This window comes from Acomys russatus, chromosome 6 (assembly GCF_903995435.1).
Source record: "Acomys russatus chromosome 6, mAcoRus1.1, whole genome shotgun sequence".
NCBI lineage: Eukaryota > Metazoa > Chordata > Mammalia > Rodentia > Muridae > Acomys > Acomys russatus.
This window is the reverse complement of record NC_067142.1, coordinates 85,964,017-85,979,220: the sequence shown is the minus strand read 5'-3', so window position 1 is coordinate 85,979,220 and position 15,204 is coordinate 85,964,017. Positions and strand designations below refer to the sequence as shown.

The following is a 15,204-nucleotide window of genomic DNA, read 5'->3' as shown; positions in this document are numbered from 1 at the left end:
TACTTACACACTTTCACCCCAGGTCCCTTAAATACTTACACACTTTCACCCCAGGTCCCTTAAATACTTACACACTTTCACCCCCGGTTCCTTAAATACTTACACACTTTCACCCCCGGTTCCTTACATACTTACACACTTTCACCCCAGGTTCCTTAAATACTTACACACTTTCACCCCAGGTTCCTTAAATACTTACACACTTTCACCCCAGGCTCCTTACATACTTACACACTTTCACCCCAGGTCCCTTACATACTTACACACTTTCACCCCAGGTTTCTTAAATACTTACACACTTTCACTCCAGGTTCCTTACATACTTACACACTTTCACCCCAGGTTCCTTAAATACTTACACACTTTCACCCCAGGTCCCTTAAATACTTATACACTTTCACCCCAGGTCCCTTAAATACTTACACACTTTCACCCCAGGTCCCTTAAATACTTACACACTTTCACCCCAGGTCCCTTAAATACTTACACACTTTCACCCCAGGTCCCTTAAATACTTACACACTTTAACCCCAGGTTCCTTACATACTTACACACTTTCACCCCAGGTCCCTTACATACTTACACACTTTCACCCCAGGTCCCTTAAATACTTACACACTTTCACCCCAGGTCCCTTAAATACTTACACACTTTCACCCCAGGTTCCTTACATACTTACACACTTTCACCCCAGGTCCCTTACATACTTACACACTTTCACCCCAGGTCCCTTAAATACTTACACACTTTCACCCCAGGTCCCTTAAATACTTACACACTTTTACCCTTGGTTTCTTAAATACTTACACACTTTCACCCCAGGTCCCTTAAATACTTACACACTTTTACCCTTGGTTTCTTAAATACTTACACACTATCACCCCAGGTTCCTTAAATACTTACACACTTTCACACCCCCCCACCCCCATTCCTTAAATACTTACACACTTTCACTCCTGGTTCCTTACATACTTACACACTTTCACCCCTGGTTCCTTGCCCAAGGGCAACTGTGGCTGTCTCCGCTCTGTCCCTTTCTACATTCCAGCAGAACCGTTTTACTCCCAAGGCTTTACTAACCGAAACTGTCATGAAGATCCTTGAATCTTCACAGTATTTTGATCTTTAATCTATATTCCGATTCCTGTCTACAGAAAAGTACATGGCAGTGTTTAGGGTTAGGGCGCTGGGAAGCCAGCCTGTTAAGAGGCCTCAGTGGGTCTTTTTGGTTTTCTGTTTTTTTCTTGGATTTCCTCTACATAGGGTCTAGCTTTTGTGTTCCCATATCAAAGGAGCTGAAGTTACCGGACTGAGATGAGTCACCTTCATTAGAAGCTGGAATATAAAAAAACAAAATATCAATGTGCAATTCACAATGGAAAGGTAACAGCCCAAGGCTATTGCTGTTCGCTTCGTTTGTCCATAACACTTCCCCTTGCAGAAAATAGAAATCATAGAATTAAAACATTGTCTCTAATTGGCCGGGCATGTTGGCCCATGGGAGGCAGAGGCAGGTGGACCGCTGTGAGCTCGAGGCCAGCCTGGTCTACAAAGAGAGCCCAGGATAGCCAGGGCTACAGAGAAACCCTATCTTTAAAAAAAAAAAAAAAAAAACAAAAAAAAACAAACAAACACTAGGCAGGTCTCCTGTCTAAAAGCGGAAGTATTTTGCCCAGGTGTAGATTCTGGTTCTGGTAACGGGAACGGTTGATTTTCTCCATCAAAGCCTTACATGTCCATTTAATTATTTGAATCACAACTCAACCCTTTCGGTCGTTTCCCCCTCCCCCTCCCCACCCCCTTTTTTTTGGGGGGGGGGTTGTTTTTGTTTTTTGAGACAGGCTTTCTCTGTGTAGCTTTGGCTGTCCTTGCCCTCACTCTGTAGACCAGGTTGGACTTGAGCTCTGAGGTCCGCCTGCCTCGGCCTCCCAAATGCTGGGACTGACGGGTGCCTAAGCCACCATCCCTGGGTCAAGCGGTTGGATCCTAAAGAAAAGAGTGGAATGAGGGGCCGCAACAGGGTCTAAGTTACACGTGGAGAAGGACCCTCACCTCCCTGGGTGCGGCTCTGCAACTCAGTAACACAATTCAACAATCGTTTCAACCGTCAAGATCTTTTTTAAACTGTTGGTACCAAATTCTGCAGGACACACACCTGCATGTAAAGTCCTCCCTCTTCCTCCTGAGACAGAAAGGCTAACAAAAAATAGCACTGCTAGGCCACACAGCATGTCATAAAGCAGATATCCTTAAATCTGGTGAGGGTATGAGTTCGGCGGAGTACTACTACGCAGCCAACGGATGGAACCCAACGGAAGGCAGCAGCCTCACCTCTCCGCAGGACTCCAAGCCACCACCTCCGCCACATACGACCCAGAAGGCGCTCGCTGGGGAGGGCAGGGTTCTGTCCTTTTATTCCCCCACTTATGGCATTCACTCCTTAGACAGCAAAAGAGAAAGGGCCAGGTGGAAAGACTGCACCATCAGTCCCTCTCGGATGCCAGTGCAGAGGTGAGCCGCCTTGCCAGGTCCTTAGGGCTGGGTCTCCTTCCACCACTGTGGGGCTCGGATCCCAGGAACCCCGTGCAAGGCGACTACGAGGCGGGAGGGAGTGAACAGGTCCCACACCCAACCTGATGTGGCCACCCCAGAACGTACCTCACCGGAGAAGCTGCTGTCTGGGGCCGCCATCCCCACCCTCCACCTTACTCTACCCTACCTGACCCCACCCCACGCCACCGGACCCCAGTTCACCGGAGCACCCGGCGGTCTGAGGCCGCCATCCTCCGTCCTGCCTCACCTGTCTAAGGCCACCATCCCCCGGCCCTCCGCCTGTCCGGCGCTGCCATACCCGGCCGCTCGCCACGGGGGCAGCTCCGGTCTGGGGCCGCCATCCGGTGACGAGCGGCTCCTGTCCACCACGCTCCTTCGGCTCGCACCGGACCGAGGGAGTCCGGCTCCCTGCCCTCCGTGCCGCACGCCGGGCAGCCAGGCCGGAGCCCCGGCCTCGCCTGGGCCGCGAGCTACCGCGCGCTCGGGAACGCCGGGTCGGTAGGCCCGGGACGCACTGGGTTCCCGGCCCTCCTCTCTCCGCCCCGCGGCTGGAACCTCCCGAAGGGCGGGGTGATCCCGGCCGCCCAGAGAGGAGAGCGCGGCCGCGAGGGGCGCTCGGCCGGGTGGCGCGGGGCGGCGGCGGCGGCGGCGGCGGCGGGGGAGGGGAGAGAGGCGGGGCCGGGGCGGGTTGTTGTGGGGCGACTGCGCTACGGGCCGACCGGGGCGGTGATGGCGGCTCCATATTAACACCTCCTTCCCCCCCCCCTCCTCCTCCTCCGCGCTCCCGCCCGCGCCCGTCAGCCGTCTCCCCCTTCCCTGACGCCACCTCTCCCCCTCCTCTACCATGCCCGGCATGATGGAGAAAGGGCCCGAGTTACTGGGGAAGAACCGATCGGCCAACGGCGGCGCCAAGAGCCCTGCGGGCGGCGGCGGCGGCGGCTCCTCGGCCAACGGCGGGCTGCACTTCTCGGAGCCCGAGAGCGGCTGCAGCAGCGACGACGAGCACGGGGGTACCTCGCCGCGCTCCCCGCCCCGCCCGCCCGGCCCCCTCCCCGCGCCCTCCTCCCCTCGGAGCCGAGCCGTGGCCGCCGGAACTCCCGGTGCCGCCGCAGCCCGCGACCCGCGCCTCCCCGCCCCCACCCGGCCGCGGCCTCGCCCGCGCTCCCGCGGCTGGAGAGCCTCTGCCTTGCCTTTCCCCGCTCCTCTCCTTACTTATTATCATTTTACCATATTTCTTGGCATTGCTTTGCAGATGTTGGGATGAGAGTCGGAGCTGAATACCAAGCTCGGATCCCTGAATTCGATCCAGGTAGATATATTTGCTCACAGGAAAACCCCGTCTCTCTCTCTCTCTCTCTCTCTCTCTCTCTCTCTCTCTCTTTTTTTCCCCGGGGCTTCCTCTGGGGTGGCCGGCGTCCGGGTGTGAAGAGTTACGGGTGCGAGTGTGGGGAGCACCAGGAGAGGGCCGGGCAGGGCAGGGCATCGCGGTGGGGAGGCTGGCTGGCTCGGCTGGGCAGTGACACAGGGCGTGGGGGTAGATGCGTGCATGGCAAGGTGAACATGGTTTCCTCCCGCGGCACTTGCACGCTGCTGGCATCGCACCGAGGTCGTGGGTCCGAGGCCGGGGGCGCGGGGGCTGCAGAGCCGAGGGCTGCAGGAGAGGGCGTATGGTCTGTGTGTGCATTAACCTACCCCAGGTCAGATGCCGTACGGACCCGCCCTTGGAACCCGGAGCTCCGCCGCGCTCCGCGGGGCCATGCTCGGCAGCGGGTTGCTGTCATCCGCCCCGGCAAAGGGCGAGCCCTGCGACCCCGGTGCACACACGCGGGATCCTGGTTTTTCATTCCGCCGTGGCGGTGTGGACCTGGGCGGGGAAACGCCCGTGCTCGACACCGAACCCCCTGCCCCCCACTCGCCGACCCGGCCCAGGGGAGCCAGACCACAGGACAGCGGCCGTGGCTGCCAAGGAGACATTTTCTCCGGAACAGCCAGGTTCCAGCGCCCTCCGCCAGCGCAGCTTGCGGGCTCCCTCTCTACTTTTCTCCAAACAGGCTCCCCGGCTGTCACGGGATGTGAGGCTGCTCGGGGATTGGGCGAGAGTTCCGCATATGGAGGCGCCCTTGCTGGAGCCTCTGGGCCTTGAGTGCTTGGCTGCTTCCACCCAGCCAGACTCGCCACTGGGTGGGCTCTGCCCTGCCTGAACCACCCTCCCACTTTTCCTGCAGTCAGTTTTTATACAGAGCGGGTTCTTAACAACATTGCCGGAGTCAGACGCTTGAGTTGTAGTTAGCTATGCACAGAGCTTACTTGTAATTTCACAAGGAAAACAGAGTGTCTGTTTAGTTGTTAGGGTATTCTAGAGGCCTTCCGTCCTTCTCCCTGTTAAAATAATACAATATATGGATCTTTACCAACTAGATAGTCGCGCCCCCCCCCCCCTTTTAGAGGGAGAAGGATAACAGTTAAAAGCATGATCAGGACAGCGTGCTCACCTGATTGGGGTCCCCTTCCAAGTGACGCAGCTGTTTGGCCATCCTGTTGGAAGACTATGGTGTGCTCCGCGGTGGGCCCTCAATAGTATTAAACGTTTGTGGAAATTACTTTTCTTGTTGGCGTAGCTAGCTAGTCGGTGGGTTCTTCCACATTACGACAGTTAGGCTGCAGGGCTTAGTTTGACATTGGATAGAAGTCATCTTCACTTTAAGGATAGGCTGGATTTAATTCTCAACTGTTGTTTTGTGCTCTGAGCAGGTCACTGGCCTTGCCTGGGCTTCAGTTTTCCTAGCTGTAAAAAGCCATTGCATGGAATTCTTGCCAGGATTAAATGACTAGGCATATGGCAGTTACTCAGTAAAGATTAGATTTCATAATTATGGAGAACGATTTGGAGCTTTCATTGGTACTCAGTCTTTAAAAAATATTGGTGAAGTCATTTTCAGATGGAACTCAGCACCTGAGTTATGTCAAAAAGGTGCCTCTTTTTCTGCCCCCTGGGTCCAGCTTAGCCAGTGTCGTCTCCAAGCTAAGTGCAGTCGGTAAGCTTCATATGCTTCAGTGCCGAAGCGTTTGTCGTTTTTAGATAGAATTTGTGCATCGAATTTCTAACTAGGAAGGACAGTTGGTCTGTTTAGGTGGTCTCGCCTGCCACTGTTCAGACTAACTGACCTAAAGGATTTTGCTTTGCTTGTTCCACGTACATATAACATTTGTGAAAAATGACAGACTTCACTGAAGTGTTACTGTTTTTAAATTAGCGCGCTAAGGATAAACCTCACGTTACTTAAATGTATTGACTTTGTTTAACAGTGTAAACCGAGGATACAGTTAGAAGCACTTCCCATTTGTGTGTGTGTGTCACTAAGGTGTTTCTCAAAGAAACACTGTGCTTCTTGTGCCTCTTGCTGTTTTGTTCTACGTATTGTACTATTTTTCGAAGGTTGTATTTCATGGTAACAGTATAATTAGATGAACTTTCAAGCATTGCTTTGAAAAGTTAATAGAAGAAAAGGGAAATTTTCTAGCTAAGGATAGAAAGTGAGAAATTGTAAGCACTCCTTTTTTTCCTTCATAATTCCCCCCTCCACCTTTTGTTTGGTTTTGTTTTTTCAAGACAAAGTCTCTACATAACCGTAGCTGTCCTAGAACTCACTCTCTAGACCAGGCTGGCCTCTCACTCAGAGATCCACCTGCCTCTGCCTCCTGAGTGCTGGGAAATTATTCACTGTAGCCTTAGATGTAAGTCACTTGGAAGAAAAAATCCTTAGGTGCTGAGACTTATGAGAACATAGAGTGAGAGTTTTCAGAAGAGATAATAATGGTCATGGTAGAAATTACACACATGAACGAGTGAATGAATCACTCTTAGGGTTCAGAAACACGGGACAGATGACTATTATCCTGGAGCCGACAGAGTGGAGGTGTGTGTTGTGGAGCTCCTGAAGTTTGGCCATTCGGGAAGGGAGGTTTACCTTAAGTGGCGATGCTCACATCTTTATGGCTTACTAACTGGATTTGATTGTTACCTTTCACTTATAAATCAGTTTTTCCCTAGTTCTGAAGGTTTTCTGTGCTCCCTAGCCCTTGTGGTCGCTGCCTGACTGTGCTGGCCCCTGAAGAGCATCTTTGCCTGTGACCTCATGCCCTTAGGCAGCTCTGGCACAGTTAGTACCTGAGATGAACTCTAATTTCTCCAGCCCTGTTTCTTGTTCATAGAAAAGAGATACTGTTGAGTACATTCCAAGATTAGGTGAGAATATATACGACTCAGTGATTCACAGACCCATAAAAAAACCTCAAAGAGACAAAGGCTTACATATTTTAAAGTTGACATCTCTCATTTGTTGTTGAGTTCAATAATTGATAAATAATGTAATCTTTGGTTGTTTAAATATTAATACTTTGAAATAAAATTATATTCTTTATTTCAAATTTATCATTTATATATAAACATTAATGTAGTAATATCCATTTTATAAAATATATGGATATTATTTTTGTTGTTGTTGAAGTCATTTTTGTGCATATTCCCCACAGAATCTCCCATATCTTAAAAGTGCTCTGTTGTGGGCCAGGGAGATAGCTCAGTGTATAATAACACTTGGTCTGCTGGCGAGAAGACTTGGGTCTGAGTCACCAGCATCTACATAAAAGCCAGACCTTGCTGCACATGCCTGCAACCCCAGCCTTGGGAGGCGGAGACAAGCAGTTCCCAGAAGCCCCCTGGCCAGGCAGTCTAGCCATAATGGCGAGCTTCCAGTTCAGTGAGAAATGGTCTCAAGGCAATGAGGCAGGGAGACTCAGAGGTCCTTGATGTCTTCCTCTGGCCTTCACAGGGGCGCATGCTCCCTGACACAGACACATAAAGTGTGTTATTGACTGCCTGTCCGACTTTTCCTAACACATAGTGAAAATAAAGTTCTGAATGTTAAATCCCTGGTTTAAGTTAGTGCATAACTGATTAAAACTGTAGTAGCTGTGGCTCCCCTCAGTAAAGGAGAGCTTTAGTGAGAAGCTTGAACCCTGGAAGTTTTAAGCATGCGTGTTTAGCCTGAGAAGACAGTTGCTGTTGGAGTGATAACTAGAATGTCCATGCTGGGCCCTCCGCAGGACACGGGTTCCCTAGGCAGGACCGAGTGGAGCTGTGTCAAAGTTCATGGTGCTGTTCAGACCGGTGTGCAGCTTAAATCCACACAGCCTTCATTTCTGGCTTTGACCTTTTAGTATTTTCTAATTGCAGTTGATCAGAGGCGGTGAAACCTCAGATACAGGAAAGACCACAGTGTATCTTAGGCCTCAGGTGAGTTTTCAGGCAGATTATACTGAGAAAGAAAGCAGGAAACTTACATCTGAAAATCGAATCCCTTGACTCTTATGAGGCTGGGAAGGTAGCTTAGTAGACAGCGTGCTCACTGGCTTTAAAAGCATGAGCACCTCAGTTCAGATTCTTGGCACCCATAGAGAAGCCAGTGCTGTAGACCACCGTGGGAAGGGAGAACAGTTCCTGGGCCCGTTGGCCAGCCAGCCTGCCTGACACAGTGAATTCTGGGTTCAACGAGAGATCTTGTCTTTAAAAAAAGAAAAAAGAAAAAAAAAAAATAGTCAGTGTGGTGGTGTATGCTTTTGATACCAGCAGAAGCAAGCAAATCTCTTGTGAGTTTGAGGCCAACCAGGTCTGCACGGTGATAGTGAGTTCCAGAGCACCTACGGCTACATGGAGAGACCCTGATTTAAAAAAATAAAACACAGGAGCATGGTAGAAGAGGACACCCTCTGTTGACCTCTGCCCGCCACATGATCCAAGCACACACACATAGACATACACATTTACACACACATGCATATACCACACACAGTTTACTCATGCAAGTCTTTACCCCCTCTTTGAAGACGCTATACCAATAATACAATCTGGAACCCAGCTTATAAATAGTTTTTAAGTGTTTAGAGCATGTTAGTCTCAGGATCTAAATTCTTTCAGTTTAGTGTATTTGTTCACCAAAGCCCCTGTTTTTAGTGCCTCAGAGGGAGTCTTTAAAGGTTACGATGGCTGGTTTTGCGCTTTGAACTTGGCTATTGATGTAGAACCCTACCTTACTCCTTACACTCTGGGTCTTAGCAGTTGATTGTCCTCTGTACATTATCAACTCATCAATTTCATTTTTGAAAAGCTCTGAAGTAGATAACTCATATCATCTCAGTTGTTATAGATGAGGGAAACTGAGGCACAAGAAGGTTTCTTCAAGGTGGCACGCTGCTGTGACTGGGAGTTTGAACTCTTTAATATCTACCCGTAACCAGTACACTAAAATAACTCCTGTGAGCACTGTCATTTCTTGGGTCTAGTTGACAGGTGATGTGTGATTGAAAAGGTTGGGGTCCATTGTTAGGGAAAGAACATTGTGAAATGCCCCATTGAGCATGCTCTGTTGTTAGGCCACTTAAATAAATACCTTTACCACAGTAGAAAAGCAGTGAGTAGCCTCAACTTTGACACTGGTTTCCATCATATTGGACCCTTAGGTACAATATTGAAAACCTTGAGGAGAATCATAACTGGTATTTTAAGTGAAGAAAAAAACAATACCTGTTTAAGAGGAGATGTTAAATAAGACACAACCGACTTTCCCTACCCCAAGAATGAGGTTCATGGGCTGGAGGGATGGCTCAGTGGAGAGAGGGGCTTCCTACCAAATGTGGGTTCTATCCCAGGGCCTCACACCAACGCTGTCCTCTGATTGCACACATCGTCGGTGGCCTGTACTCAGCAACACACGTCTACTACGGTGGAGTAGTGTTCTTAAAGAGCAGAGTGCAAAACTGCGTTTATTTGTCCTGGAATACAATCAAGCCAGGAGACTTAGTGGAAGCACTTATCTGCTGTGTCATGTTGTATTAAGAAAGATTTTAATGCTCTTATTGTGATAATTCATTGTGTAAAAATAATTGAAGTTATGATACTCACTAGAAACATTTGATTTTCTAAGTAAAGGCTTATGGCCTGCTAAGGCGAGGTTTGTTTCATTCCCATTAAATGACTTGACTTTGGCATTTGTAAGTTCTCTTTTACCTGCCAGGCCCATGACTAAAAATTAAATGTCTTAATATTGAAACTGTTTTGTTTTTTGGTTTGTTTGTTTTAACCTTGCCGTTTGGCATTTTGTCTGCTTCCTCGTTTGGTTGAAAGATTTTCACTAAACACTCACTGCACAAGCCTGCTTCAAAGTCTGCGTCTTTCTGCCTCCCCCTCTGCTCCTGCGCGGACACACGCCCTGCTGACACTCCAGTGAAACTGTTTGAGGACAGCGTTCCTTTGTAACCCAGGCTGACCTTGCACTCCAGTCCTCCTGCTCTGCCTCCCAAACAATCCCAAACAAAGAGGTGACAGTTATACACCAATTTTACAAGATTGTCTCAAAGTTTGTGTTTGTTGACTGTACATTTTAATAAAACTTCTGGCTCTGGTATTTTGTAAAGATTTTAAGTTCCTCTTTTTGTCACCTTTTTCTTAAAAAGATGCAACACAATCTAAATGTTTTGCTTTTATTTTTATGCTTGTGATTTTCTTGGTACTTAGATAACCTGCTCACCATCTTTAATTTTTTAGATCATAACACTTAGGTTTAAAATAATTTCAGCACACAGGAGGTCACAGGAGGTCAGATGAGACTGTCACCTCTGCCAGGTGACAGGAGTGCTCCCTTCAGGAAGTCTTTAAAGTGGTAGCGGGGAGCTTTACAACGGCCCTTAGTCCTTCGTCTCCCTAAGTAGGCAATTTAGTGTCTTTCATGTAAATCTTTCCTTTCTGTTTTCCTGTGTCTTCTTTGCAGGTATTGTACTAAAACAAATAAAAATTTGCTTGTGTTTACCTGGAATATAAATGAAAAGCTATCCTATTCAAAATAATTAATTTTTCCTCAGGTGCTACCAAGTACACAGATAAAGACAATGGAGGGATGCTTGTGTGGTCCCCGTATCACAGTATCCCAGATGCCAAATGTAAGTTTTTTTCTGAGATTGAATGTTAAGATTAGCAGGGAACCAGCCTGTTCAAAGTGTGATTTATATTTGCCTTTTAGTCTTTTAGAATTTTAGTCTCTTAAAAACTGTGTTACCTTTGTTTTCTTTTTTAATGGAAACCTCCACTGTATTAGAATGTTTCTCCTTTTGAAAGACAGTGAATGTGATCATTTCAGCTTGTGTCAGGCCCGTGAAGAATGCAAAAACCTAGGATCTGATGGCTTTGCTGCTTAAATCCTCAAGCAGGCGAGGGAGTTACTATTTAGACATCTGCACAGGCTTTTCCTCGGCCTCCAGACCTCAGGGAACCCACTCTCGTTCCCATTTTAAAGAGGGAAGGTGAGAGGAGTGACTCTTCAGCAGCCACCAGGTCACCTTGTGCTCTCCATCTCTGGACGGAGACCTTCTGGATCCCTGACCATGCACTTCTTGAATCATGGTGTGGCTTTAGACTTCAGTGTGATGTAGCGGACCCGAATCCTTTGCGGCACATCAGATATAGGAAACACACAGGTAACAACACTAAGATCCCTCCATTCAGCTATCAAGTTTATTAAATAACAACAGCAGCTACACTGGCCAGCCATTCTAGCAGACATAAAATAAGCTCTTCCTAGCATCTTACGAACTTATGTCTTGTTATGATTAGTTAATCTTGAGAAAAATAGCCATGTCCTATCTGTCCTGTGCGTAGAATCTAATCATGCTAATCGATGCAATTGGGAGCTAAAAATTGCAAAGGGGCATGAGTCTGCATAGCGTAAAAGCTGTAACGCGGTAGGTGAGGCTCCACCCGCGGCTAAGCTGGGGTCCTGCGCGCTGGAGGCCATCCATAAGGAACATGTAACAAGAGCCTCAGAGAGATTTGCCTCTTCCAGTTTGCTTATGGTTACATACAGAGGTTTCACTCATGAAACAAGCGTCAGAGTGTCGTAGAGTCTCGCTGTTTTGTACAATAGTGCATCTTTATCAAAGCGAAAACAAAATACAGAGAGGTAACATCGGGGGATGGAGGGGTCCGTGGGGGCTGTCCAGAGCATGCCTGAGTCGGGGGTGGTGATGGTCCGTGGGGCTGTCCAGAGCAGGTCTGAGGCCGTGACCAACTCAGGCGACATTGTGTTAGATCCTTCAGGGAGCTTTGTCTCCAAGTTACCGGTGTCTGATGTGGCCCACATCTTAGAGGCAGCGCCTGTGCATCATCTTACGGCTCCTGCCTGCCACGCTCTAACGCCCAGGCAGCACTGAGGCCGCTTCTGCTTAACTAGAGTTTCTTAATTTGCTATCTATATGACTGCATTATATTTTTGTTACATTTAGTCAGCATCTTTCTAGGTCTGTAGTGTACTTAATTGCATTCTAAACAAAATATAATAATCTGAGAGGCTGTATGGTCTTAATCACAAATTTAGAGCGGGAACCTAAGGTGCAAAAGTTGAAACCGCTGCAGCAGAGCGTGTCCGGAAAGGCAGGTTCAGGTAGACAGTAGCCATCCCAGGGTCAGGTGGAGTTCTTACGATTACTGCTTCCCGGAAATATGTTTAAAGAACTAATTACATATACATGTTGTAATAAATAAATTTAAAAGGACAAAGGAGTGACTGTGGACGACACTACATAAGAGTGAATCCCGAATGTTGGGAGTGCGGGGTAACGAGGCCGTGGGATAGCCAGCACATCATCATTAAAGCTGCGCGTTTGGATTATTCTGCTCATATAGTTGCATGTGGAAGATTAGTGAAAATAGAAAGCTAAGCACCACAAAGCAAGCAGAAGAGCTGAAGAGAGTGTTAGGGCGTTGAGCAGGGGGCCGCTCCTCTGTACAGCTGCAGAATTGTAGGCCCCATCCTTGCTTATAAATTTGAGAGAGGGTCTTACACAGCCAAGCATTTCAGGTAAAGGCTATAATTGAAAATCAAGGATTATCTCAATATTTTATAGTATAATTAGGTTCAGCATGCAAAAATAATTATAGCAATGTCCCTTAATTTAGTAATAACTATGTCACAGATGATCACAGGGCTATCTGGTTAAATGAAATTTTAACCAGGCAGGGAGCCGCTGACACTGTCTATACGTCTCTTTCGGTAGCATTTCATGCATAGCAGCTTTGGCTATTTTTTTTTCCTCAGAGCAGTAAATTATTTTACCATGTTAAAAAAAAAAAAACTATCTCTGAGAAATCGAAGTTTATGAATTACCATCCATTGTTTCCTTGCAGTGGATGAATACATCGCCATCGCAAAAGAGAAACACGGCTACAACGTTGAGCAGGTAGTAGAGAAATGAGCATCCGTGTCTGTGTGTGTGCTTACATGTGTGTGGTGGGCATGTACCCATGTGGGGCCAGGCTGGCACCTTCGATTGCTCCTACCTTTTTTCCCCACAAAGAGACAGATCTCATGCTGTTGCCCAAGCCAGCAGCCCCCTGCCTCAGCTGCCCCGGTAGCTGGGGCTGTAGCCGAGCGGCACTACTTCCTGCTGTGAAGCAGAGATTTTTAAAGCTGAGTACGTCACCCTGAGTCAGAGTTATGAGCAGAACAGGTGGGCTGGTGTGGAGAGAGCAGAGAGCAAGTCTGTGTACGCGGATCACGGGACCCACCCCACAGTGTGAACCTGGAAGTCATCTTTTTGAAAATGATTTGCTTATCTATAGAGCCAAACATAAATTAACCACTTGGGGCGTTTTTTTTTTTTTAAGCTTTTGGTGACCTGTTTTATGGTCTTAGTTTTTGTTTGGTTGTTTGGGGAGCAGTTCTTATTTGATTTTGAGACAGTGTCTTGCTGGCTTGGAATTTGGGGTGATCCTCCTGCCTCTGTCTCCCCAGTGGTGGGATTAGCTCCCTGCCCGTGTTCATTTTGTTTGTATTCCTTCTTTGTTGTCTGTCTGAGACAGGGTCTCTCTGTGTAACTCTGGCTGTCCTGGACTCACTCTGTAGATCAGGCTGGCCTCAAACTCAGAGAGATCCTCCTGCCTCTGTCTCCCCAGTGCTGTGATTAAAGGCGTGCGCCACCACACCTGGCATGCCTTCCTTATTAATCTTTGAGAAAGTTAATCTTTCAAAATATGACTATATATTGGCTTAACACCTGGCATGCCTTCCGTATTAATCTGTGAGAAAGTTAATCTTTCAAAATATGACTATATATTGGCTTAACACCTGGCATGCCTTCCTTATTAATCTGTGAGAAAGTTAATCTTTCAAAATATGGCTATATATTGGCTTACTTTTTTGTTTAGGTTGAAATTTATTTTTTGGCTCACCACTAAAAATTTTGTGTCCTTTTGTTTCCAGAGTAAACATTTGCTCGTTAAGTAATGCTTAATGCCTGATAGTAAAGAGAAAACCTTGCTACTCACAATAGATGGGGGTGGATAATGAAGTTTTTAGAAGTGACTTGCCAATCAAGCCCTTGAAGTTACCTAGATGACTTCCAATAATTACATGCATGCATGCATTATGGTAACAGCAGAGTAAATATGCAAATACTTTATTAAATATGCGATATCATAATTAAATTGAATAGTTGCAATGGAAGTACCCTTAAATCTTAGAATTACTCAGCCTATAGCATAATCCTAACAGGTTAACGCTTGATGTTTCCCTGCTCGGTTGGATCGCAGTCACTCACTCAGCAGCTTGCTTTTAGACTATTTCCCTGACATAATGACAACTTGACGTAGGATGAGTAGAATCGTGCCATGAGCCTGCAGCCCTGCTTAGAGTCAGTCACTCAGCCTGCAGCCCTGCTTACAGTCAGTCACTCAGCCTGCAGCCCTGCTTAGAGTCAGTCACTCAGCCTGCAGCCCTGCTTACAGTCAGTCACTCAGCCTGCAGCCCTGCTTAGAGTCAGTCACTCAGCTGCAGCCCTGCTTACAGTCAGTCACTCAGCCTGCAGCCCTGCTTACAGTCAGTCACTCAGCCTGCAGCCCTGCTTAGAGTCAGTCACTCAGCCTGCAGCCCTGCTTACAGTCAGTCACTCAGCCTGCAGCCCTGCTTACAGTCAGTCACTCAGCCTGCAGCCCTGCTTAGAGTCAGTCACTCAGCCTGCAGCCCTGCTTACAGTCAGTCACTCAGCCTGCAGCCCTGCTTAGAGTCAGTCACTCAGCCTGCAGCCCTGCTTACAGTCAGTCACTCAGCCTGCAGCCCTGCTTAGAGTCGGTCACTCAGCCTGCAGCCCTGCTTACAGTCAGTCACTCAGCCTGCAGCCCTGCTTACAGTCAGTCACTCAGCCTGCAGCCCTGCTTACAGTCAGTCACTCAGCCTGCAGCCCTGCTGAGAGTCAGTCACTCAGCCTGCAGCCCTGCTTAGAGTCAGTCACTCAGCCTGCAGCCCTGCTTAGAGTCAGTCACTCAGCCTGCAGCCCTGCTTAGAGTCAGTCACTCAGCCTGCAGCCCTGCTTACAGTCAGTCACTCAGCCTGCAGCCCTGCTTAGAGTCGGTCACTCAGCCTGCAGCCCTGCTTACAGTCAGTCACTCAGCCTGCAGCCCTGCTTACAGTCAGTCACTCAGCCTGCAGCCCTGCTTACAGTCAGTCACTCAGCCTGCAGCCCTGCTTAGAGTCAGTCACTCAGCCTGCAGCCCTGCTTAGAGTCAGTCACTCAGCCTGCAGCCCTGCTTACAGTCAGTCACTCAGC

General features: G+C 48.1%; 1 protein-coding gene across 3 annotated transcripts in view; it reads left to right on the top strand.

Annotated features, from left to right (window-relative positions):
- Window positions 1-3,245: 3,245 nt before the first annotated feature.
- Rcor3 (REST corepressor 3) overlaps window positions 3,246-15,204 on the top strand; it is a 43,600-nt gene continuing 31,641 nt past the window's right edge. For 2 of the 3 annotated variants that reach the window (XM_051148155.1, XM_051148156.1), the window contains exons 1-4: window positions 3,249-3,563; window positions 3,806-3,862; window positions 10,471-10,548; window positions 12,788-12,840. In XM_051148155.1, the coding sequence (XP_051004112.1) occupies window positions 3,398-3,563; window positions 3,806-3,862; window positions 10,471-10,548; window positions 12,788-12,840 (354 nt within the window). In that variant the 5' untranslated portion in view covers window positions 3,249-3,397. Of the gene's footprint in view, window positions 3,564-3,805; window positions 3,863-10,470; window positions 10,549-12,787; window positions 12,841-15,204 lie in introns of all 3 variants that reach the window. The other variant, XM_051148154.1, reaches the window with a different exon arrangement.